Below are 27249 nucleotides of genomic sequence, written 5' to 3' on the forward strand. Positions count from 1 at the left end.
TTGGTTATTTCTTGTCTTCTACTAGTTTTGGGTTTGGTTTGCTTTGGTTTCTCTGGTTCCTCTAGGTGTGATATTGGGTTGTTAATTTGAGATCTTCCTAACTTTTTGATGTGGGCATTTAGTACTATAAACTTTGCTTCTAACACTGCTTTAGCTGTATCCCAGAGATTCTTATATATTGTATCTTTGGTCTCATTAGTTTCAAGGAATTTCTTGATTTCTGCCTTAATTTCATTGTTTACTCAAAGGTCATCCAGGAGCATGTTGTTTAATTTCCATGTAATTCTACAATTTTGAGTGATTTTCCTAGTAATGATTTCTATTTTCATCATGCTGTGGTCCGAGAGTCTGTTTGGAATGATTTTGTTATTTTTTTAACTTGTTGAGGATTATTTTATGGCTGATTGTGTGGTCAATTTTAGCATATCTGCCATGTAGAGATGAGAAGAATGTATATTCTTTTTTTGTGTGGAGTGGAGAGTTCTGTAGCTATTAGGCCCATTTAGTCAAATGTTGAGTTTAGGTCCCAAATACATTTGTTAGATTTCTGGCTCGATGATCTGTCTAATATTATCAGTGGGGTGTTGAAATCTATATTTGTATGATTCTCTAACTCTCTTCATAGGTCTCTAAGAACTTCCTTTATGAATCCGAGTTTTCCTGTGTTGGGTGCATATATATGTAGGATAGTTAGGTCTTCTTATTGAACAGAATCCTTTACCATTATGTAATGCCTTCCTTTGTCTTTTTAAATTGTTGTTTGTTTAAAGTATGTTTTTTTCTGAAATTAGGATAGCAATTTCTGCTTTTTTCTGTTTTCTGTTTACCTTGTAGATTTTTCTCCATCCCTTTACCTTGAGTCTATGGGTGTCACTGAATGTGAGATGAGTCTCTTGTAGACAGCTTATAGTTAAGTCTTGCTTGCTTTATCCAACGTGTCACTTCATGCCTTTTAATTGGGCATTTAGCCCATTTACATTTAAAGTTAATATTGATATGTGCAGGTTTGATCCCATCATCATATTGTTAGCTGGTTATAATTCAGACTTGATTGTGTGGTTGCTTTATACGGTCACCAGTCTGCGTACTTAAGTGTGTTTTTGTGGTGGCTGATAATGTTCTTTCCTTTCCATGTTTAGCACTCCCTTAAGGGCCTCTTGTAAGGCAGGTCTGCTGGTAATAAATTCCCTTAGCACTTGCTTGTCTGAAAAGGGTCTGATTTCTCCTTTACTTAAAATAAAGCTTAGTTTGTCTGAATATGAAATTCATGGTTGGGATTTCTTTTAAGAATGCTGAATATAGGCCCCCAATCTCTTATGGCTTGTAGGGTTTCTGCTGAAAAATTTGCTATTAGCCTGATGGGGTTCTCTTTGAGGTTACCTGCTCCTTCTCTCTAGCTGCCTTTAACATTTTTTCTTTCATTTTGCCCCTGGAGAATCTGATGACTGTATGTCTTAGGGACGGTCATCTTGTATAATATCTCACAGAGTTTCTCTGCATTTCCTGGATTTGAATGTTGGCCAAACTAGTGAGGTTGGGAAAATTTTCATGGATGATATCTTCAAACATGTTTTCCAAGTTGCTTGCTTTCTATTCCTTTCTGTAAAGGACATCAAAGAGTCATAGATTTGGTCTCTTTACATAATCCCTTATTTCTTGGAGGTTTCATTCATTCTTCTTTATTATTTATTTTCTTGTTTTTGTCTGACAGTTATTTTAGAGAAGCTGTCTTGAAGCTCTGAATTTCTTTCCTCAACTTGGTTGATTCTGATTAATACTTGCAATTATATTATGAAATTCTTGAAGTGAGTTTTTTAGCTCTCTCAGTTCAATTTGGTTCTTTCTTAAAATGTCTATTTGTCTTTTATCTCTTGTATCATTTTATTATATTCCTTAGATTCCTTGGATTGGGTTTTGACTTTCTCCTGAATGTTGATAATCTTCATTCCTATCCATATAGAAGTCAGAAATGAATTCTGTTTTTGACATTTCAGCCATTTCAGCCTGGTTAAGAACCATTGCTGGTGAACTAGTGTGATCATTTGAAGGTAAGAATGCACTCTGGCTTTTTGAGTTGCCAAAGTTCTTGTGCTGGTTCTTTCTCATCTGTGTGGGCTGATGTTCCTTCAGTCTTTGAAGCTGCTATCCTTTGAATGTTTTTCTTTTTCTTTCTTTCTTTTTTTTAATGTTCTTAGATGCCCTTCAGGGTTGGATTATGGTAAAAGGTGGGTTCAGTTGACTGGCTTTGATTCTAGTCTGGATCTTGAAGGAGCCCTTCCAATTACTGTCTCCATGCCTACATTTCTTTTGTTAGGTGTTCTGGTCTATGGGGGTCCCTTAGGCAGGGACAACAGTTAGAAGACAAGCTGTATCCTTGCCAGGTCAGCCCTAATTTTCTATTCAAGTTCTTCCTGGGGAAAGACTGGGTTGTACCTTCCTGTGGAATTCAAGCAGAAGCAAGACCACTGGGTTGGAAGCTCTAGTGAGTGTGGCCTGTCTGGATATAAGAGGTGGGGTTCAGTGGAGTTGTCTGCCCTGCTATCAGGATGTTTTCAAGGCAATGGGATGCTGTATCCCCCTGCAAGTCCAGGCAGAAATAGGACCACTGGGCTGGAAGTTATAACATGTGTTGCTCACCTGGCTACAAGAGGTGTGGTTGAGTAGAGTCATCTACCCTACCTTCTGGGTACTTCCCAGGACAACAGGAAGCTGCACTTGCTGGCTAAGTTCAGACAGAAGTGAGACCACTGGGCTAGACTCTGTAGCAGGTGTTCCCTGCCTGGCTATCAGTTGGAGGGGTTTGGTAAGGTTGCCTGCCCTGCTGTCTGGGTGTTTCCTGGGAAAAGAGAAAGTTACAGCTGCTGGCTGAGTTCAGGCTGAAGTGGAACCACTGGGCCAGAAGCTGGTACTGAGCCTTGTCTGGTGAGGGGAGGTGAAGCAATCTTACTGGCCTCAGGCACCACAACTGTGACCTCTATTGGAGCTATGGTGCTGGTGCTGATCTGTTCTTGGTCCCAAGACTTGTAGAGGTCACTCTGGACTCAAGAATTGCTTCTGTAAAATGGCTGGGTAGCTCTCTGCCTCAGTCTAGAAATGTGATGGGAGGGATATAGGGGGTTAGGGGGATTCTCCCATTACCAGTCTTGCACAGGCCCCTGTGGAGAGTGTGCCCCCCCAACAGGGGGCTCTCACCCTTTCCCATGTTAGGGAAGTTCTTCTGGCTCTGTGTTGAGCCCAGACAGACTGGTGCCCAGCTTCACTCCTCTCTGTTCTCTGTGTCTTTCTGTTGTCTTAATGGATCCTGACATGGTTTCAGAGATGATTGGCCTGCAGGGTCAGTGTTCACTAACCCTTTTGTTTCTTCTCTGTGACAGCAGCACACGTGAGCTGCTTCTAGTCTACCATCTTGGCTCCCTCTCCCCACATTGTTTCTTAATTATTTGCAACTATGTTCCATAAGGAAATGCTCTCCTGAATGCATTCCAAAATAATTGGTGCAATTCAAGAATGAATTCCAACTTACTTTTGTAACAGTGGACTGGGTGATTTGTTATCTGATGGATTCAGATTTTTTTAAGTTTCTTAGTGTAAGAGTAGGACCTTTGATCTGAGCCTATTCTCCTTTCCTTTCTACAGCTTCTCCTCACATCCATACCCAATGCAGCCTCTGCCCCATTAGCTCAAAGAGTTATGTTAGAGGAGCAAACTACCCAGTGCTTGGACAAATAGTCAAGAGGACCTTTAGCTAGGGAAACTATTCTTTCCATTTATTTTTATTATTTATTTATTTATTATTATTTTGAGGTGGAGTCTCACTCTGTTGTCCAGACTGGAGTGCAGTGGTGCAATCTTGGCTCACTGCAGGCTCCGCCTCCCAGATTCACGCCATTCTCCTGCCTCAGCCTCCTGAGTAGCTGGGACTATAGGCGCCCACCACCACACCCAGCTAATTTTTTGTATTTTAGTAGAGATGAGGTTTCACCGTGTTAGCCAGGATGGTCTCGATCTCCTGACCTTGTGATCTGCCTCAATCTCCCAAAGTGCTGGGATTACAGGCATGAGCCACCACGCCTGGCCTCAATTTATTTTTCTGTTCTTGACATTCTTGAGCTGGCTGCAGGGGTTAATGAATGAATCAAATGGGTCCTGTTTCTCATGGGTTACAGTCAATGCTTGTTCCGTTTTTCTTCTGGTTGTTGTGAAAAGGCAATTGGCAGAAGTCTCAAAGTGTGTGAAAATAAGTTGCTCTCACCTGAGACAAATTTTTGGCCCTTTATGTGTATTTGCATAAACTTTAATTTTAAAAATCTGAAAACACCTTAACATGATTATAATTACCTTAACCTAATTACTAAGGCTGCAGTTTAAAATATGTACATTTTAAAGCAAATATTAAAATAAAATTCTACAACCTAAATTATCCTACGGTGCCCAAAGATTACTTTACGAGTACATGTAAGGTAAATTTCTCTTTAAGGAGAATGGTAGAAAAAAACATCTTTTTCACGTAACCCAAACCAAAAGTTGTGATAGAATGTACAAATTCTATTTGCAGTTCACTAAGACAACAGAACAAAACAAGAAATTAGTATGTATGAACAGTCGATAGGGAACGTAGGAAACCTGGGTTCTAGATTTCATTCTACTTACTATTCACCAAGCTGATATTTTTATGCATATCACTTTCCTTTCCTAGGCATGAGCTTTTTCCATCTGTAGAGCAAAGAGATTGTGTTAGAATATGATGTTCACAATTCTTTCTTCTGTTACTATTATGTTTTCTGGTGTTTGCAAGAAAATCAGTGCATTACATGGTGAACCCACATGCTTATAACTGTAAGGAGACAGAAGCAAAGAAAGATGACCTCCATCTCTGGAGGTAACCTCTGGAGAAAAGGGTGTGAGCTGAAATGATAGTATTTCCAAGAAGATAGAGGCAAGAATGGATATGAAAGAGGTTTTAGTGGTCAGCATTAACAGAACCTCTGAAAATGTCAGGCATTATGGACATAAAGGGTCTTTATATCTTTATGTCAGGCTAGGGACATAAAGATAAATAAGCCTCAGTGTTTCCCTTAACGAGCTCAGAATTGGGTGGGAGAAAAAAATATGGGAAGAAAAAAGAAATTCCATAATTTGCACAGGGACAAAGGTTGAGCTATGATAGGAGCACAAATAAGGCAGTAGTCAGATAACACTTCAAGGAAAATGTGATTCTTGAGACTGAAAAGATGAGTAGAATTGTGACAGACAGGTAGTTTTAATAAGAAAGGAAGAAATGGTGCTACAGAAAAATATGCAGGAATCACAAGGAGATTTACTTGAAAATAAACCTATTATGTAGGACTGGGAGTGTAGTAGTTCTTCCCCTATTCCTGCTGTCTCATCTCAAATATTAGGAGTGTATTTGAACAAGTACCTTCTATGCTGAAAAAAGGACTTCAGTTCTTTCTTTCCATAAAATCTCAGCTATATTTCCTAGATCGTTTTGTTGACATTGGAGATTTACGAAAAGTAAAAGTATTTGTGATCTCTTTCAAATAATTATTTGAAGCTCTTTCCCTACCCTTCCTTCAGTCTGTAATGACTCGTTATGGACACACTTTCTTCTCGGTGCTGAACAAGCACAAAATTAGGCTGCTTAATTACCCCTGTCACTGTTTCCACTTTGTCACGGCTGGACTTGTCCAGCTTTATAATATGTCTTACCTGGTAGGCAAAAAAGTGGTCATCAGGGTTGTTTTGAGTAGGTAACAAAATCGAGGATATCCCTGGAGAACTGAACTAGGCTTCGGGCCTGGTATTAGGCAGCATCAATCAAATAAATGATAACATCTCCTTAGGGATGCCTCCTTACCCTACCCTACCCTACCCTACACTACCCTACCCTATTTGTTTCCTCCAACTTCTGTTGTCCCCTTATATGATGTCTGTCACACTAGAATAGGATGTGTTACAGGGTAACTTGGTTAGGCCTGGGGTTCCCTGATGTTTTGTGGAACTATAGCAAATGGGGATAAATATAAGGGTAAGAGATAACATCTTTCAGTAGCACTGATTGAATCTGTTTCTATAGAATGGTATTTTTTTTTTCTTTTCCTTTCTTTACAAATAGGAAGGTCGTATTTGAAGGCGAATTTTTTAAATTGAAATTTTAATTTTTGTGAGCACATAGTAGGTGAATATATATTTCATGTATGAGGTACATGAAATGTTTTGATATGGACATGCAATGCATAATAATCAATGATGTGGGGTATCCATCCCCTCAAGCATTTATCCTTTGTTACACACAATCCAGTTACACTATTTTAGTTATTTTTAAAATGTACATTTAAATTATTATTGACTTGCATTTGTCCATCCTCATGCTGCTAATAAAGACATACCAGAGACTGGGTAATTTATAAAGAAAAAGAATTTTAATGGACTCAGAGTTCCACATGGCTGGGGAGGCCTCACAATCACGGCAGAAGGTGAAGGAGAAGCAAAGGCACGTCGTATATAGTGTCAGGCAAGAGAGCGTGTGCAAGGGAACTGCTCTTTGTAAAACCATCAGGTCTCCTAAGACTTACTCACTATCATGAGAACAGCAAGGGAAAAACCCACCCCCCATGTTTCAATTACCTCTCACTGGGTCCCTCCACAACACATGGGGATTATGGGAACTACAATTCAAGATGAGATTTGGGTGGGGACACAACCAAACCATATTAATTTGCTGCTGTCCCCTCCCAAATCTCATGTCCTCACATTTCAAAACACAATCATGCCTTTCCAACAGTCTCCCAGTCTTAACTCATTCCAGCATTAGCCCAAAAGTCCAAGTCTAAAGTCTTACCTGAAACAAGGCAAGTTTCTTCTGCCTATGAGCCTATAAAATCAGAAGCAAGTTAGTTAATTCCTAGATACAATGGGAGTACAGGCATTGGCTAATTTCACCCGTTCCAAATGGGAGAAATTGTTCAAAATGAAGGGGCTACAGGCCCCATGCAAGTCTGAAATCCAACAGGGCAGTCAAATCTTAAAGCTCCAAAATGATCTTCTTTGACTCCATGTCCCACATCTAGGTCAAACTGATGCAAGAGGTGGGGTCCCATGGCCTTGGGCATGACTATAGTCACCCTGTTGAGATATCAACTTAGGTCTTATTCATTCTTTCTATTTTCCTATACCTATGAACCATCCTTATCTCCCCTGAACCCTCCCATTATCCTTCCAAGCCTCTGATAACCATCCTTCTACTCTCTATCTTCATAAGCTCAATTGTTTTGATTTTTAGATCCAGAAATAAGTGAGAACACGGGATGTTTGTCTTTCTGTGCCTGGCTTATTTCCCTTAGCATAATTACTTCCAGTTCCATCATGTTGTTGCAAATGACAATCTCAATTTTTGTGACTGAATTGTACTCCACTGTGTATAAGTACCACATTTTCTTTATTCATTCTTCTGCTGATGGACACTTAGATTGCTTGCAAACTTTGGCTATTGCAAACAGTGCTGCAACAAACATGGGGATGCAGATATCTCTTTGATATACTGATTTCCTTTCTTTTAGGTATATACCAGCTGTGGGATTCCTAGATCATATGGTAACTCTATTATTAGCTTTTTGAGGAACCTCCAAATTGTGCTCCATAGTGGTTGTACTAATTTACATTCTCACCAACAGTGTACAGGGATTCATATGTTTTTGTCAGCATTTGTTATTGACTGTCTTTTGGATATAAGTCATTTTAACTGGGGTGAGATGATAATGTCATTGTAGTTTTGATTTACATTTCTCTGACTAGGGATGTTGAGCAACTTTTCATATGCCTGCTTGCCATTTGTATGTCTTCTTTTGAGAAATGCCTATTCAAATATTTTACCCGTATTTTAATTGGATTAATAGATTTTTTCCAAAGAGTTGTTTGAGCTCCTTATATGTTCTAGTTATAAATCCCTTGTCAGATGAGTAGTTTGCAAATATTTTTTCCCATTATTGGGATTGTCTCTTCACTTTGTTGATTGTTTCCTTTGCTGTGCAGAAGCTTTTTAACTTGATTTGATTCTATTTGTCCATTTTTGCTTTGGTTTCCTGTTCTTGTGGGATATTACTCAAGAAATCTTTGCCCAGACCAATATCCTGGAAAGTTTCCTCAATGTTTACTTGTGGTAGTTTCATACGTTGAGGTCTTAGACTTAAGTTTTTAATTTGAATTTGATTTTTGTATAAGGTTAGTGATGGGGTCTAGTTTCGTTCTTCTGCGTATGAATATCCTGTCTTTCTATCCCCATTTATTGAAGAGACTGTCTTTTCCCCAGCGTATGTTCTTGGCAGCTTTGTTAAAAACGAGTTCACTGTAGGTGTGTGGATTTGTTTCTGGGTTCTCTATTCTGTTCCATTGGTCTATGTGCCTGTTTTTATGCCAGAACTATGCTGTTTTGGTTACTATAGCTCTGCAGTGTAATTTGAAGTCAGGTAATGTGATACCTCCAGTTTTGTTCCTTTTACATAGAATAGGTGTTTCTATTCTGGGTCTTTTGTGGTTTAGGATTTGTTTTTTCTAGTTCTATGAAGAATGTCATTGGTTTCGATATGGACTGCATTGAATTTGTAGATTGTTTTGGGTAACATGGACATTTTAACAATATTGATTCTTCCAATTCATGAACACAAAATATCTTTCCATTTTTTGATGTCCTCTTCACTTTCTTTCATCAGTGTTTTATAGTTTTCCTAATAGAGATCTTTTACCCTTTTAGTTAATTTTTAGGCATTTAATTTTACTTGTGACTATTGTAAGTGGCATTACTTTTAAATTTCTTTTTCAGATTGTTCTCTGTTGGAATATAGAAATGTTACTGATTTTTACGTGTTTATTTTATATCCTGCAACTTTACTGAACATGTTTATCTGTTCTAATAGGGTTTTTTTTTTTTTTTTTGGTGGGGTCTTCAGGTTTTTCCAAATATAAAATCATATAATCTGCAAACGAAGATAATCTGACTTCATACTTTCAATTTGGATACCCTGTGTTTTTTTCTCTTGTCTGATTGCTCTAGCTAGGACTTCCAGTACTATGTTGAATAACAGTGTTGAAAGTGGACATCTTTGTCATGTTCCAGATCTTAGAGGAAAGGCTTTCAGTTTTTCTCCATTGAGTATGATATTAGCTGTGTGTCTGTCGTGGGTGGCTTTTATTATATTGAGGTATGTTCCTTTTATCCCCAGTTTTTTTTAAGGGTTTTTAAATCAGGAATGGATGTTGAATTTTATCAGTGCTTTTTCAGCATCAGTTGAAGTTGATCATAATTTTTGTCCTTCATTCTGTTGATGTAATGTATCACATTGATTGATTTGTATATGTTGCGTCATCCTTGCATCCCAGGGATAAATTCCACTTGGTCATGATGAATGATATTTTTTAACATATTGTCAAACTTGGTTTGCTAGTATTTTATTGAGGATTTTTGTATCAGTATTCATCAGAGGTATTAACCTGTAGTTTTCATATGTATATTTTTTCATATATATATGGCTTTGTCTGGTTTTGGTATCAGAGGACTACTGACCTTGTAGAATGAGTTTGGAAGTATTCTGAGAGATGATTTTTATTTCTTTCTTTCCGGGGTGGATTCTGGCAGGCTACTTAAAATGTCTTTTCTAAATTGAAATGATAAAGCACAGAAGAATTTTTCCAAAAAGAATTTGGTGTGTAAAGTTGTGCCTTCTTTTTTACTGTTAGTTTTTGTATACTGGAGCATACTGGTCCCAATTTAAAGCCCCCTCAATTCCCATTTTATCAAGCTCTCCTATGTCTACCTATACTTTTCATAGTTCTTCTTTTTATCTTATCAGTCTATTAATGTGGGGTTAATTTTTTAGCGGTTTTGTACCATGTCTTGAACATTTGGAGAAGGGCATTGTCTAGATCCGATTGTGACACTTATTCCTTCAAGGTTACTGGTGGTGCTGTTACCTCTTTCTTGTCCATTTGAAGATTGTGAAATGCCATTTTAGAGAGTAACTGTAAGACATTTGAAAATACATTTTTCTATTTGAGAGCTCAGAATAGCAGTCACATCAGAATCTTTCTTCTCCTTGGACAGTGATCCTTGTCTGGTAGCTAGGAACAAGAAATTGGTTTCATTGTGGTTCACTGTGTAGCTTATTTAAAATAATTTAATTTTAAAAGCAGAAAGAATACAGGGTTTTAAAAGTAAGATTGACTAACATGGATAATAATTTCTATCTTATATAATTATTGTGAAGATTAAATGAAATAATAAATATAAAATATCCAGCCCAGTGCCTCACTGAGTTTAGTTCTCAATGTACGTTTGTTGAATTAATGCATGAATGAATTGGGGTGATTATTGGAAGACTTGATGGCTGGTTATGTTGCTATATGAAAATCATATGTTTATAACGAGAAAAGGCCTTGTACTTTTTCTGTTTGGCACACTCCATTAGAGATCCTAAATGATTGTATCATAGAAAACAGGTATGTAAATATATATATATGTGTGTGTGTGTATATATATATATATTTCAAATTATGGTAAATATAGTTACATCGTGACACCACCCATTGTAATTTGACATCAATTTGGCTATATTTGGACAAAGCATGTTTCTCTTTTCAAATATAATCATGGTATAACATCAGTCTCTGACACAATACATTTCTTAGGTCCTGCTATAGACCATTATGTGTACTGGAAGGCACTGAAGGGTTTCACCATGAGGCTGAGTCTAATTGGTAGGACCTACTGCTTTGGGTTAAATCTAAATAGGCTTGGTTATTAAAGTGTCACTAAGATCCAAATGGAAGACAGATATATCTTTAAAGCTAGCCACAGTGCACAAAGCAGTACAAATACTGTTAGAGGTATTTATTTGTGGATTGGTAAGTTCTTCACAGGACTTTCTTAATTCAATTTATTTAAGAGGTTGGTCCCATTTATCAATGCTGGAAATGTGCTTGAAAGGTGCAAAAGTTGGCTAATTTTGTAGCCATTTCTACTTTTAAGTGATAGATATTCTGGTAATGTTGAAGTGATAGCTAGAGCGTACTTCTAACTCCAATACTAATTATACAATCTTGGGCAAGCTACTTGCTAGATCTTAGCTCGTTAGCAGAATAAGGAAGTCACACTAACCTAAATGATTTGATAGTGTCCTTTCAGTTCTATGTGTCAAATATATATATTTGAGCTTACCAAAATTTTAATGCTAGCCACTTTATTAAAGCTGCCTGTAATAAAGGTGGAAAATTTTAAGCCATAAAGTAAAAATCATTTCTTAAAGAGCTTCTATAAAATAAGTAATTTTATAATTTTGAAAAATATTTAGCTAGGCTTATTTTTACACATATACGCTGCAGGTCTTTTATATGTCTTGGATAAAGAAACAATTCTATCCCAAACAATAAGGGTGAATTTTTCAAAATTGAAACAGGAAAAAAATTCTATATTTATACTAAAACAGTCTTCACCTAACTTTAAATGTTTATGGGACTTTGGCTAAGCCTGTCATAAGCTTTACTATATTGTTGATTTTTAAACCTCAACTATGTTTAGAAATGAATATTCACTATTATAATCATTATGACTGTGAACTATGATCTGAGAATTATATGTGGAATGACATTTTTGGAGACTCTTATGTAATAGTTAATCAGAGTTTAACCTTTTCCATTCCTAAACCATTGGTCTGCAAAGAAATTTTCTAACTAAAGCTATTTGGTTATAATAAATAGTTTTTTTTGTTTGTTTTTTTTTTGTTATTAACCAGAGTGTTAATAACTAGACGATTATTAACTAGACTATGTTAATAACTAGACTGAGAAGAAAAAATGGTACTACTCATTAGTTATGGCTCAAACAGTATAATTTGTATTAGAAGCATTTAAGGCAGTTTGCAAAACTGTTCTCCCCTTCTGCAGATTGTCTGTTCATTCTGTTGATTGATTATTTTGCTGTGCAGCAGCTTTTTAGTTTAATGTAGTCTCATTTGTCTATTTTTGGTTTTGTTTCTTTTGGATTTGAGGACTTAGTTATGAATTCTTTGCCTAAACCAAGGCCCAGAAGAGTTTTCCTTAAGTCTTCTTCTGGTATTTTAATAGTTTCAGTCTTACATTTACGTCTTTAGTCCATCTTGAGTTGATTTTTGTATATGGGGAGAGATAGGCATTCAGTCTCATTCTCCTGCATATGCAATCCAATTTTCCCAGCATCATTTATTTAAGAAAGTGTCCTTTTTCAGTACATGTTCTCATCAATTTGGTCAAAGATCAGCTGGCTCTAAGTATGTGGGTTTATTTCTGAGTTCTCTATTCTGTTCCATTGATCTACATGTCTATTTTTACACAAGTACCATACTGTTTTGGTTACTGTAGCTTTTTAGTATAATTTGAAGTCAGAATGTGATGCCTCCAGCTTTGTTCTTTTTGCTTAGGATTGCTTTGACTCTTGGGCTCATTTTTGGTTGCATATGAATTATAGGATTGTTTTTTCTTTTTCTTTTTTTTTTTTTTAATTTATTTATTATTATTAAACTTCAAGTTGTAGGGTACATGTGCACAATGTGCAGGTTTGCTACATATGTATACTTGTGCCATGTTGGTGTGCTGCACCCATCAACTCGTCATTTACATCAGGTATAACTCCCAATGCAATCCCTCCCCCCTCCCCGCTCCCCATGATAGGCCCCGGTGTGTGATGTTCCCCTTCCCGAGTCCAAGTGATCTCATTGTTCAGTTCCCGCCTATGAGTGAGAACATGCGGTGTTTGGTTTTCTGTTCTTGTGATAGTTTGCTAAGAATGATGGTTTCCAGCTGCATTATTGCAGCACTATTCACAATAGCAAAGACTTGGAATCAACCCAAATGTCCATCAGTGACAGATTGGATTAAGAAAATGTGGCACATATACACCATGGAATACTATGCAGCCATAAAAAAGGAGGATTGTTTTTTCTAATTTGGTTAAAAACGACATTGGTATTTTTACAGAGATTGAATTGAATCTGTAGATTGTTTGGGGCACTATGGTCATTTTAACGATATCAATTCTTCTAATCCATGACCATTGGATGTTTTTCTATTTGTTTATGTCATCTACAATTTCTTTCATCCGTGTTCTATAGTTCTCCTTGTACAGATTTTTCACCTCTTTGGTTAAATATATTCCTAAGTATTTTATTTTTTGTAGCTATCGTAACTGGGATTGCCTTCTTTCTTTGGTTTTCAGCTAGATGTTTTTAGGTGTCTAGAAATGCTACTACTGGTTAGTGAAGCTAACAGTTACTGAGCAGCTATCTAGTCAAAATTTTAGCAAACTACTTCAAAAGAATAATTTGCTGTGAAACAGTGTGATTAAAGTTGGACTGAATTTTTTTACCTTTTATTTTTTTAACTTTAACATCATAAAATTGTTCATCACATATATAATAAATATAATGGTGTACCACTTGTGCTGCCTCATTTATAGACACTATCTTTCCTTCCTAATATGCAAGGATTTTGTATAGTGCGTTAATTCAGAAACTACTGATTGGGTATCTATTGTTTGCAAGGCACCATTATTGATGCTAAGCATTCAAAAATAATTAGATCATACCTTCTGTGAGCTTACAGTGTATCAAGCAGGATAAGATACATGTGCATAATTACACATAAAGTTTAAAATAGTGATAAGCACTACAAAAAAGTACAAATAAAGTGTTAAGGATTTATATTTTATGTCTCCTTTAGAGCTGTGCGCTTTGAATTCTCCTCAGCTTCTAACACAGAACCTTACACATGGAACAAATTCAACTGATGTTAGTTTAGAGGGTGAGCTGAGAAATTATTTTGTAAGCTTATACCTATTCATTTAATGACATTCATATTATCCAAGACAAATTTAAAATCTTCAATCTGAATAGAATGATATTTATACTAAAATCATATGTTTTGTTAGACAGAATGTGGATATTTTAATTTTTGCAAATACCTTCTATCTTTTCATTGGACTCCATTTTCTGATTTCTATTTCAAGGCTCATTCTACTAAATCTTACCTGATATCCTACTGTCCAGTTTACCCAGCTTTGAAAAGGGTTATGGAATGCGGCTGTACCTCTTCCTTTCTCTAATGTATCAGTAATCACAACTCATAAGAACCAGCTCTATGGAGTCTCAGAGTTTATGTAGTCTTGCCTTCCTTAGGTACAACCCACTTCAAAGGGCTGTAAAACAAATGATTATCAGAGCTCTAAAAGAAGCAATTAACACTACTCTTTTCCTGAAAAATAATTGTATTATTCTTTCAATCAGAAGGATTCATAGCCAACTTTTTTTTAAAAAAATAGATTTATTTCCAAAAATGTGTTTTTCTGCATTTTTCACTAGTTCACATTTCCCAAAAGACTTAAGATTGAGTGAAATTGACATTCATTTGATCTTTTTAATGATTGAGGTAAAAGGCATAAATGATATCCAAGGACTCTTAGCATCTCTAAGATTTTATGACTCTTTAATACTCATAGTAGGATATATTGGTTATGATACCAGCTACGGGACTATATAGTCAACATGTTTCATCTTATAACCATCTTGACTCCATTCAGTATAGAACTTTTTTTCACTGCCTTAATCCAAGCAGACATTTTCAGAAGCTTGACCTGTCCCCATTCTGAAGACATCTGGCTGAATTTCAAAGGAAAATGATACAACAGAGTAAAAGAGAAACCAAAAAATACCCCCCTCATTTTGCCTAAGTGCTAGCAATTTGACTGACTCTGCTTGTGAATTTTTCTTGCCACTGAGTCATTGCATACAGAATTATGAAACTTTAATTTCTTTAGAGGCTTGTTATATTAGAAAAATTGTTCCAAAGAAAGCAACAATCATGACATAAGCACATCTGGCTCTTGCAAATTATTCTTTATTAAGCTTTCATTTAATTACATGTGCTGAAAGGTCTGTTTTTGATTACTGTGGTAATTTTTTTATTTGTCCATCTGAATGATAGAAATGCTGGAAATTACATACAAACCACCTGTTTTTTCTCCCCTACTCATATGGCAAAGTTTGAGCTATTTTGGTTGATGATCTACGAAGCTTTCTATTTATTATGATAGAAATGTGACCATCAAGGTAATGGCTTAATTTTGATTATAAGAAGAAAAGAAAATATTTGAATGAAGTTTTCAAGCATTAAATAGTGTTAAGATTGGAGTGTCTGACTTCTGGTTAACCATAGCAGATTAACATTTTCATTTATTACCGATTTTAACCAAATCCTAGTAAATTTATGGTTAAGGATTATAGGTGTAAACTTTCAAGTAGAAATGGAAAGAGAAGACAAAAAAATTGGAATATGAGAAATGGATAGATGAGTTATAACTGTCTTAGCAGAAAAGAGAAAGCTGATACCCAAGCTTTAGGAGTGTAAAGCCAAAAAGAATCAAGCCCAATTGGGAGCTGAACCTTTAAAATGCTTAGGAATTGAAGGCATCATGTATCATTAAAGGAACAGTTGTAAGAGGTGGAACTGTAGACAGGATGACTGGTTGAAAATAGATATAAGATGATCCCTCCCTAATGTCATGCAACCTGGTAACTACAATCCCTGCCTCCTCCCTCCCAGCCCCATGAGCATATAACCTGACAGAAGTCACTGGAGATTTATTCTCTTGAAAAGTAGAACTTGAATGGTTTATTTCTTGGGACACCAGGCATAGCTGAGAATGAGTGATGTGCCATGGTGAAAATCAGGGAATCTGCAGGATAGGCCAGACTATGAGATTCTTCTCCTGCCTTCTGTTGTTTGGCTTATGTAATGATGGCATACAAGTCTATGCACAAATCAAGGCAAGAATTTGAAGACATCTCTCTAAGAAAATGGTCTAGTCTAAGATAAATGGCCTGTAGATATTGACACTTGGAATTTCCCAATGAAAAAGCAGACTTTCTTCATCATTACCTTATGCTGAAGCCCATAAATCAATAAGTCTATCCTGTACTTAGATCTTCCAGTCAGCTTTTTAGTACATTGCTCTTATATATGAATAAACAACCAATGAACACCAGACCCTTTGGAAAAGCCCCTAATATGAAAAAGCTCAAAGGCCTTGGAAGAGTGGTAACAATGCAGAGAGCAGAAAACATTAAAAACAAACCCAAACCTATAATTAACATTGTCAAACAGAATAGAGAACAGGATGCTATAAAAAGAAGCAATCAGAGAATAAGAGTATCTTTAAAATATATAGTGGTAGAAACTTTAAAACATTCAGAGAAGTTTTGGAAGATGAAGTTGCCAAAAATCTGTCATAGAGTGTAACAAAATGTCAAAGAGTAGCAAATAGAAAGAAAAAATAAGAAAAATAGAGGGTTAATAAGGAAATCTAACATTTATCAAATATGAATACAGAGGAGAGAAAATTATCAATGAGAAACATCAAAATAGTTTCCTAGAAAAAAAGACATGGTTTGGATTGAAAAGACTGAGTGGCTGTTCAGAACAATGAATGTAAAAGTCAACAGAAGGACATAATAGTGAAATTTCAAAACATTCACTGGAAAGGGAAGATCCTGATGCTTTTAGAGGAGAAAATAGATTACATACAAAGGATCAGGGAGCAAAATAGTGTCAGGCTTCCTTAGTAAAAAGAATAGGAAGACAACAGATCAATATCTTTGGAATTCTGAGGCAGAATTATTTTCAACTTAGAATTCTATACCAGTCAAACTACAACCAAATGAGAAGAATGTGAGTTCCTAAATAATTAATGTCACATTCACCTTTCTCAGGAAGCTCTTGGAGGATATGCTTTACCAAAATGAGACAGTTAACTAAAAGGGAAGAAAACATGATACCTAGGAAACAAGGACACCGGTGCAAGAGAGGCAAAAGGAATTCCAAGTGCCATAGATATGCAGTAGGTAGGCCTGAGGAATAAATTAGTTCAGATTTGGAGTAAGAAGATTGAGAATTCCAAGAAGGATGTTGCCAAGGGAAAAACCAGGGTTCACAGATTACCTGATATATTCAATTATGTAGGTAGAGTTTTACTGATTTCATGGAGAGTTTGAGAATTAGTGATAGTTACTTAAAAATTATGAAAACAAAATATGAGGCAAATCTTAAATCTAACAAAATTAAAAGTTGAGAAATAAAATTAAATATAGTTTACTACATAGCTAGTATCTTCATAAAATAATATAAAACAGTAAACACTAATTTTAAAATTTGTGACATTAACATTAAGAGTTTGGAGAGGGAAGCATGGGAGCACATGTGGTGTTCAATGTAGAAAAGTGAAACTTTCATTTTCCTTTGTATGTAAATAATGATATAACATTTAGAATGATTTACAAATAAGGATATAAATACCAGTTAAACCATTAAATGAATTGAAGGGAATGGTCTCCACAGAACAGGGGGTGAGATAAGGAGGACCAGGGTAAGAAAATGAAGGTCATTCTGCAAGCTGTGGAGACTGTGCACTGTACATTTTTGTCATGCTCTTTTTGTTGTTGCTGTTTTGGTTTTTTGTTTTTTAAAACCTTAAAGTACTATTTATCTTGTAAAGCTAAATGTAAAGTCAAAGAATGACTTTGATAAAAATGAAAATTGTAATGAAAGAGGTTAGCCCACCTGTCTTTCAATCTTTGGCTTTAATTTAGTGAAATCAACATATTTTGAGGTTGATAATTTAAAGATTTGTAATGTCAGATTGTCTGCTTATCATGTCTCAGAGAAAAGGAACCATTTTAAGCTGAGTAAATAGAATGAGTAATAAGATCATTGGTTTGCCAAAGAGAACTACAGAAAATACTTCAGAAAAGACTTTGAAACAGCAATGAGAATATGATGAAGATAAATGTGGAGTCCCAGACAAAGGCAGGACCTGAGGAGAAAAGTGTGGTGATCTGTTTGGAAGCATTAAGGAAGCACTTTGTTAGCTGGTTTGGGTTTAGAGAAGCTTGACTTAAGAAACAACAACAACGACAACAACAACAACAAAACTGCTACCAATTTGGCTATACTCTCTTGAGGATTATGTTATATGCTGCCTAGAAATAAGACCCTGGGTAAACAATGACTGCCACTGGGCCTTAGTGGCCTTGGGAACAGCACTCATTATTCAGAAGGATCAGAATACCCAGGGATGCATAGCCAGAGCTGAATAAGAATGATACAGTTCTTCCAAGAATCTTTAGAAAAGTTCAGGTTAGTTTCTTAATTCATGAATATTAATATTACACAAGTGGACATCCCAGATATTTAAATAACTTTTAATAAAGATTTTAGGTATTAAAAAGCATCTTAGAGACTACTTAGTCGAATTCCTTTTTGTACAATTAAAAAAAAAAAACAAACCTGAATTCTAAAGAGATCAAGTCCTTTGTCCAGGATCATAAAGCTGTTGCTAGAAGGACCAGGAACAGAACTATGGCTCCCAGACCTGTCTTCTTTCTTTCTGTTTTATTATTTGCCTTCTCTTAGTTTCCTTTTTTAAAAATAACGAAAAAGAAATTACAAGCCTATCTGAGAAATCTAACAATATGGTAAGATTTTTTTTTTAACTCAATTTCAGCTGCATTTAAAAAGATCAATATTTGTCTTCCCTGTTTTACAGCAGCTCTATGCCGCTCAGCTGGCCAGCATGCAGGTGTCACCTGGAGCAAAGATGCCATCAACTCCACAGCCACCAAACACAGCAGGGACGGTCTCACCTACTGGGATAAAAAATGAAAAGAGAGGGACCAGCCCTGTAACTCAAGTTAAGGTACTCACCTTGCAGGATTGTGGAAACAGTTTAGAAAATAGTTTCACAAGAAAGATAGTGAAGCAGGCTATGTTGGGCATAAACAGCAGGAAACATAGCAACATAAAGCAACACCAAAATGTCCCTCTTTGTGGTAAATTTCATGATTGAGCATTGAGAAACAGGTGTTTCCCTTTTGATAACAATAGTGCCATATTGTGAGATCTTTACCTCAATCTGCAAACTGACTTCTCGAGAGTTTTCCCCCTTTGGATTCTGGCTTTTATTTTTTAATGCTCATTGGCATGAATGGCCATAATTTTATTGCCAGTCTTTGTCATGGACTTGTGGCACTTCTCTCTGTGTGTCTTAAATAGGGAGGGAGTTAACTTATAGGACCAGAGAATTAGGATCTTGAAACATTGGATTTAAAAAGAAGTGCAAAATAGAATTTAATGCTGGACTCTGTAAGGTTTGTTGATGAAGATCTCTCCTTCAAAACTAGTTATACATGTTTAAGGAATGAGTTGTCATTGCCTAATAATGCTTTTGATGCCATAGAGTTGTGATAGGATAAACAGGCTTTCCCAAGTTATGTCTGGGACATTAATAGATATCTTTTCTCACTAATTTTCAGTGTCTTGAAACTGGGCAGCCAGGAGGCACTCGGTGAGAGGGAAATTGATGAGCCACTGCAATTTTGTGCTGCAGCTGGTACCTGTAGGTGGCACTTGTTGGTTTTATGATTGCAGTTGCTTTCTATATTGAATTATCAAATTCAAACAGAGGAACAATTGTTTTGTATAATTGACTTCTCTACTTGGAGGAGTATGCAAAGTATAAATGCTTTATTGTAATATGATTAAAGTACTGCATTTGGAGAAATTTTGCAGTTATTAAATCTTCACAAGGGAAACAGCTGAGACCAACCAAATTAATAATTGGATGGTATACAATCACCGAAATTGTTTTGTTTTCTAAAATTTGCATATAGTAATTTTGAGATTCCAGAAGGTCTTTTAAAAAAGTAGATCCCAAATACCAAAGATCAAAAAATGTGAAAATCATTAAGAGAGGTAGTTCTGTCTATGTTCCAGCCAAAGAAATTAATTTAATGCCACCTATTCTTTTAGATTCTCCAAAGAAATCGGTGAACATTTATGTCATGTTGTTAGAAATATTGAGATATTACAATAGGAGGTTTACATTTAGTAAGACAGAATCACTTATGAAAACAGATTATTCTATGTTTCCAGAGTTTGTGTTTGTGAATAAGAGAACACTACAACTCAAAGACACTTTGCTTACTCGTAGTTGTTAGAGTATGAGTATATCAAATATCAGTGACTTGAGCTATTCAGTATTAAATATTTTAACATAAAGAAGTCATTTTATAAGTAAGTTGACCAACTGGAACTGCACCAAACCAAGTCTTTACTGGATGAGTAAAATGTTCCTTGGTTAAATTCAAGTTTATATCTGCTTTTACCCTTCCATCTTTGTGAGCCAACTGAATTTTATTACTCACTTGACCACATGAAAATTCTTAGAGATCTCTCTGGGGTAGTTTGACTTGACCATATTCTATGTTAATAACAAAGGAAATATTTATTTTACTTATTAGACTTTTTATTGTATATATGGGTAAAAATATATAGACCAAAACATAAAGCAAATGTTTTAAATTTAAAATATAACTCCTATCTATTACTGAAGATGTTCTGAAAATAATCTTATAGTTTGCTAATTTAAAGAACTGTGGTTACCAAAATCTCTCATGTTTCTCTTTATAGTCATTGCTTTTTCTCTGTATATAACGTGACTACTTATATTAAATTCAGACAGAACACAGGCAACATTTGCTGAAAGTAACAAAAATAAATATAGATGTTCTGATGTACCTTTTCCCCCTAGAATTTTTGTCTACTATAACTGTCAACATCAGAAGTCAGAATGTTTCTATTAAAATAGTGGTTCTACCACTTTTACTAGCTCTATCATATTGGCCAAGCTACTTAGTGGCTTTCTACTTTAGTTTTCTCCTCTGAAAAAAAATGGAGTTAATATTATTATAGGTCGTATATACACCCTCTAGTATTATACTGAGTATTCTATAAATGTTAGTGGTAGTGATGCTGCTGGTGGTCGTTATGATAATGAAGAAGATAGTGTGGTGGTTTTAATGGTTGTGATCTAGTTGTACACTGGGAGAGATCCTAAATAAACACCTAGAGGATTTCCATTGGTCAACCATGATGAGGGAACAAAATCAGATTTACTCTTCCAGCTTAAACAACTAAAACTCAGTACAAAAATTATATAAAACAATGGTTTTCAGACATTTACAATAGTAGTACAGGACAGTGATTCCTGAGAAGAGAAACAAGTGAGGCAAGCACTACAATTGTTGCAGCTCACTATTGGAAGGAAGTTTCCAGGCAACTATGCAGGAAGCTTCATAGGCTCCCTGAGTAGAGAAACAGAGTTCAAAGTTTAGGGATGCTAATGCAGATGGAATTTGTGAGACAGGGTACCAGAGAGGAGCAAGCTGCATGGAGAAAGAATGCTGAAGATCTGCAAAAGGCTCCCCCTAAGTATTTAGCTGAGTACTGATCAGCTCATGCATGTGAGAAACTACCTGAGGTAAGGGGAAACACCAGAATGTAGCAAACAAAACAGCTGCAAGATTCACAAAGGACCAGAAATAGCCAGAGTGGAAAGATCTCCTGACACATGGAGCATCAAGTAGAGCCCCCAGAAGGGTATTACCTCAGTAGTGGGGACAAATTACCCCTACTTAGTGGCTGCTCTGACCTTGCCTAACAATGCTTAGAAGTAAGTCTAGAAAAGGATCAAATTGTTCTGTGTCTCAGAACAAAGTTTTCAAATATTTAAATACATAAACTTCATCACCCCAGACGGTAAAATTCACAATGTGTAGCATCCGTACAATAAACATCAGGCTTGCAAAGCAGCAAAAAATATGAATAATGAGAAAAATCAATCAATAGAAACAGACCCAAAATGACACAAATGATAGAATTAGTAGATCAGAAAGTAAAAACAACTATTATAAGAGACTTCCAAGTAGCACCAAATGAGATAAGCATCTGCTTTCCTAAAATCTCATCTATGAAGCTGGACAAAACTGACAAAAACAGTCATTTTGGCATTCTTAAAAATGACCAAAGTTATATATAATCTGCGAAAATATTTATGCCTCTTACATGTAAGAATAGTGGGGGTCTGTGACATTCTGGCCTAGGGCTATTGTTATTTCCCCTACTCCCAGGTTTGGTTAGCACAAAGTTATCAGGACAGGGCAGGCTGTGAGGACCAAGAGTTCTGCTATGGTGGAAAAGGATTCACTTAATTGGGAGTGGGTAGGTAGTAGCCATGCCCAGTGGTATTATTGATTAAAGTGGCAGTTACTGAATTATACAACTAAGTAAAAAAATAGAGTATTTCAAAGTTGAAAAAGATGTAATAAACTCCGTATGTTCAAGAATATAGAGGAAAACAAGAGCATGATAAAGCAAGACATGAAAAACCTAAATCAAATGTCTAGAGATGAACAATACAATGTTTGAGATTAAATATGTGTGTGTGTGTGTGTATTAGATGGGTTTAGCAACAGCTTAGACATTTCAGAAGAAAAGATTAGTGAACTTGAAGACATAACAATATAACTATCCCAAATGAAAGGCATAGAAAAAAGACTGGTCAGTACTGTGGGGCAACATGGAATAGACTAAAGTATGCAGTTGGAGGCCCATAAAGAAAAGGAAGAAAGAGAAAATTGTATTTGAAGAAGTAATGACTGAAAATGTTCCAAATTTGATCAATACTTTAAATTTAGATGTTTTAGAAGCTCAGTGAGCCCCAAATAAAGGAAACGTGGAGAAAATTAAGTGAACACCTACCATATAAATCACTATTATTTAGATGTGAGTAAAGGAACAAACTAGTTCAAACATCCTTTGAATTAAGAGCAAAGGGAAGTAAATTGCAATTAAATACATAAGATAATTTTGACATTGTGTAACCATGTTGCTTGAGAACCTGTCCTATGTATAAATATACATAAACATACACTGCAATGCATGTGAGAAATTGCCTTTTCCCTATGAACACACACACAAAAATCTGTAGCATCACTATGTTATCAAACAATAGACTTATTTTCTCTGGTAGTTCAGTAGAAAAGGGGCCTGAAATTTGGAGTCAAATAAATTAGAATTTAAATTCTTTCCCTCCCTATATGGCCTTAGACAAGGGATTTTGTCATTCTGACCTCCATTTTCCTATTTGTAAATTTAGAATAATACTGGCCAGGCTCATAGCTATTGATGGTTAAATGAGCTAGTATGTGAAAATGCTTAGTACAGTCCTTGGTATATAATTGCTTCTTTGTGCATGCCGTTTTTATTTTCTCTTTCTAATCTTTCTTCAAAAGTAGTATTTTCTGGCCTCTCTTTCTGTTCCCCCTTAGTCAATGATATTCGTACTGGAAGAGGCCTTAGAGATCATCTAGTATCAGACCCTCTTTTCACAGATGAAGAAATTGAGCCCCAGCAAGGTCACATGGTTACTAAGGGGGAAAATGTTCTGTTACCAAACTCTATTGGATCTTTTAAACAATGGCATTAAAAGCTAGTTCTCTTTGCCTTCTCAAAAGCAAAATGGGAGTTAACATTTGCTGACAATTTTATTTTAGAACACAATAATGTAGATCTTAAAACTGAACATTTAAATAAATATGCTCATATTATAACTAAATTTCTAAGATGATGAAAGTGTTATTTCGAGTATTTTATGGCAGGATAAATGAGACAAAGTAAAGGAAGGAGCTTAGCTTTCAAGCTCCTGGATGAACTACAGTTATAAGCCAGATATTTGAATACTGTCTCAGTGTAGAAGGACATGTATCTTAAAATAGACATTCTGTAAATATATGTAGAAAAGCATATAAAGAAACATCACTTTAAACATGAAAAATAAATTACATATAGCATAGTATGTGAAACATAATTATAATCTATCCTTGGTCTTTGCAAAAATTAATTTTAAACATGAATAGAGACCAGAATATAGACCATGAAGAGTGCCCACACCCAGAAAGCCACATAGAAGCCGTGTTGTGGCATGCGGCTCCCTGGGCAGGGGCCTAGTACATCAGAAGGCTTTCCATGTTTCCATTTTTAAAGTGCTTGCAATTGTTTGATTTAAAATATATATTAAAAAATTAGCTGCAGAGGCTGTTTATAGCTACAAGAACTTTTCAGAGAGAGTAACACAAAAGCACTACAGAGCTGCTGAAATTTTAAATAATTCTTTGTAAATGCCCTAGGTTAATTTAGATCCCTGAAAACACATTAGGAAATTAAGCTGTAATGTGAGCTAATTCAGATTTTAATTTGGCAAAAAGAATGATCCAACTGCACAGTTAATGTAAATAGAAACATAACGCAGGGAAATTAATGAGGTTTCCTTCCGATGAATCTTCAAGGAGGTAGATAATTAGCTTCTTTTGTTATTTTTGTAGGAGAATGTGGCATTGTCTCTGAGGTGTAAAATAACTGTGGCTTACTAAGAGATAATGTGCTTCATTTGTCTTTTGTAAAAATAATTATTTATGTTAAACTCTTGTAGGATGAAGCAGCAGCACAGCCTCTGAATCTCTCATCCCGACCCAAGACAGCAGAGCCTGTAAAATCCCCAACGTCTCCCACCCAGAACCTCTTCCCAGCCAGCAAAACCAGCCCTGTCAATCTGCCAAACAAAAGCAGCATCCCTAGCCCCATTGGAGGAAGTCTGGGAAGAGGATCCTCTTTAGGTAAATGGAAAAGTCAACTCCAGGAAGAGACTTACGAATTAGGTAAAAGAAAGCAAACCTGTTTAGTTATGACTGATATTTGTTTCCAAAGTGCTCCTTAGTAAAAGATAATACTCATATTTTCTACTGAAACATAAACCAATTTAGTATCTTCTTTTATTAGAACTTTTGGAAAAGGTCATGATATAAATCCTGCTGGGATGGATTCTTTAGATGATAATGAGTTAGATGCAGCAAATCATAGACTTAGCAATTGCTATATTTGGTCAGTGCTTTGACACTGAAATAATTTTTCAGGGACATAGGACCTGGCTTCAAAGCAACCTTCCTAAAGGCCAAAATTTATTTGAAATTTTTATCTTCTATCAAAGTGTATGTGAATTTTACATCTTATCCCATATTACTTTTGCAGTAAAACAAATATGAACGACACACTTCAAGAACATATATGAAATACTATTGATATGTAGGAAGAGATGTCATAATGTCTGACTCCTTATACTCCCGTGGAGATATATAGCCAAGTATCTCTGGGAATATTCATAGCCCTATGTGAAAAGTATGGAGGAAAAAACTTGGGTTTTGGAATGAGGCAGGCCTGTACAGAAAGCCTTTATTTTCTAGCTATGTGGCCCCAAAAAAGTTATTTAATATTTTCAAGTTCAGTTTCCTAGTATTACTAGCTCATAGGTTATTATGAGGATTAAAAGAGAAAAATACGTGTTAAGTGCCTAGTGCAGTTTAGAACCTAAAAGGCATTCAATTAAAAAAAACTGGAATGAATGATTATCAATACATGTACATATATAAGTGGAATGAAACAATAAATGTGAAAGTAGTTGTCAGTAAGAGAGTGCCAAATAAGCATTAACATTATGGTTACTATACTCTCTGTTTGGAAATTAAGTCTCTTAATTTGTTATACTTATACTCTTTGAAAATTAAGAGATGTAATTTCCAAACAGACACAGATTTAAAGATTAAAAGGACAAAACCTAGCATTTCTTCAGATTACCTTCCTTGTATTATTGAGTTCTGAAGTCTAAAATGTTTATTTCAATAGATAAAATCATATATAAGAATAGCCATTAACAGCTTAAAAAAATTATTGCCTATTTTATCTGATTCGATGTTTCACAATAATCTTATGAGTTAGATAGTGTATTATTACCCTCATTGTACAAATACATACATTGTGGTTCTTACAGGTAGAATGACTTGCCCACACTCCTGCAGCTGTTCATTAGCAGAAACAGGACTAGAATCCAGGTCCTCTCACATGTTACTCAGTGTTCTTTTTGTAAACTCACAGTTAGAATATTTGCTAAATATGCTGAGTGTAAGTGAATCTTCTGATGGTGAGGTGTAAATCTTCCTCACTGAATTTTGGAATACTGGATCTCTACAGGAGCATATTCTTATTTTGAGTAAGGACGCCTTTTTCGGGACCTGAAAGTTTTCATGCCAAGTTAGTGGTATCCGTATAGAAGATAGAATTAAATCATTTCCAGCATGTGAATATGAATACCCTTTGGCTGGATTTTTGGAAGTCGTGAGATGAGGGAAAAAAGCCAACAAGAAGATATATTATAGAGTTGACCTTGAAATGGCCCTCCTAGAATTCACTCTGAAATTGTTTGGAAAGCATTTGTTTGCTGTCCTGAGTATCATGAGAGACAGAGATGACTGAGTCACAGGCCCTTCTTTTATGGAACTCGACTCAGCAAAGCATATTTCTTAGATCATGAGATAGAAATGGGCTGAAATAATAGTACCTGTGTTTGAACAGCACTCTTGTCCAGATGATATTGGATAGAAATGGTCTTTTTACCAGAAAAGCTCCAGAATAAAAGCTGTGGAGCTAAAAAGTGACTGACTTAAAAAAAATTCCATAGATAGCTTGGAAATTTTTTCCAAACTCAAATGCATATGCACATGCATTGTACACACCAGACATCCAGTGTGAGCTTGATTCTGCACTCATTTCTTCTGTCCTGCCTATGTGAGGTGTACACACACACACATGCTATGAATTGCTTATACAAGCCCTTCAGCAAGTGGATCACACTAACATTTGTTACAGCAGATGAAACCTATCTATCATCAAACAATTGCCCTCTTTTTGTCTAAAATTGGAAAATCTTATTCAAAGTATTCATGTTACAGTAAAATGCAAGATATCATGGAAAATAAGTCAGTTTAATATTGAAATTTTTCCCTCTGTGTTGCATGGAATACACTGGAAGTAAATATTTATTCTCACTTTTTTTGAAGCTTTGTAGTTGTGCGAAAACCAGTCCCACACATATCGCCTCACTGTCGTGAATAGAGAGAGCTGATCGCAGTGGGTATTCGAGCTGGGGGTGGGGAATGGGTTGTCATTCTCTTGGTAAATAACTGAGGCAGCCTAATGAGAAGAATGCTTCATTAACCAGCCAGCAACTGGGGGACTGGAGAGTATGGTGAATTCCTTCCGCCCCCTCTTTCCTGCAGTGGACATATGAACATACAGATACAGATATCACTAAAGTACACATGCAGCCTCACAAATTTTTTTTTTTTTTTTTTTTTTTTTTTTCCTGCGGGCCAGAAACGACTGTGTTGTATTAGCACAGCAACTGTAATGGGTAGCCTGGACAAACATCTCTGCCTCCTCCCCACTCCT

The 27249-nt window shown here is 35.8% G+C and overlaps 1 protein-coding gene across 21 annotated transcripts in view; it reads left to right on the forward strand.

Annotated features, from left to right (window-relative positions):
• Nucleotides 1–27249, forward strand: part of SOX6 (SRY-box transcription factor 6) — a 655459-nt gene that overhangs the window by 549331 nt on the left and 78879 nt on the right. For 12 of the 21 annotated variants that reach the window (XM_008005772.3, XM_037997531.2, XM_073018041.1 and 9 more), the window contains 2 exons: nucleotides 18620–18769; nucleotides 24401–24626. In XM_008005772.3, coding sequence (XP_008003963.1) covers nucleotides 18620–18769; nucleotides 24401–24626 — 376 coding nt within the window. The remainder of the gene's footprint in view (nucleotides 1–18619; nucleotides 18770–24400; nucleotides 24627–27249) is intronic. The other 9 variants (XM_073018057.1, XM_037997527.2, XM_037997526.2 and 6 more) reach the window with 3 other exon arrangements.

This window comes from Chlorocebus sabaeus, chromosome 1 (genome assembly GCF_047675955.1).
Source record: "Chlorocebus sabaeus isolate Y175 chromosome 1, mChlSab1.0.hap1, whole genome shotgun sequence".
In the NCBI taxonomy this organism is placed as follows: Eukaryota; Metazoa; Chordata; class Mammalia; order Primates; family Cercopithecidae; genus Chlorocebus; species Chlorocebus sabaeus.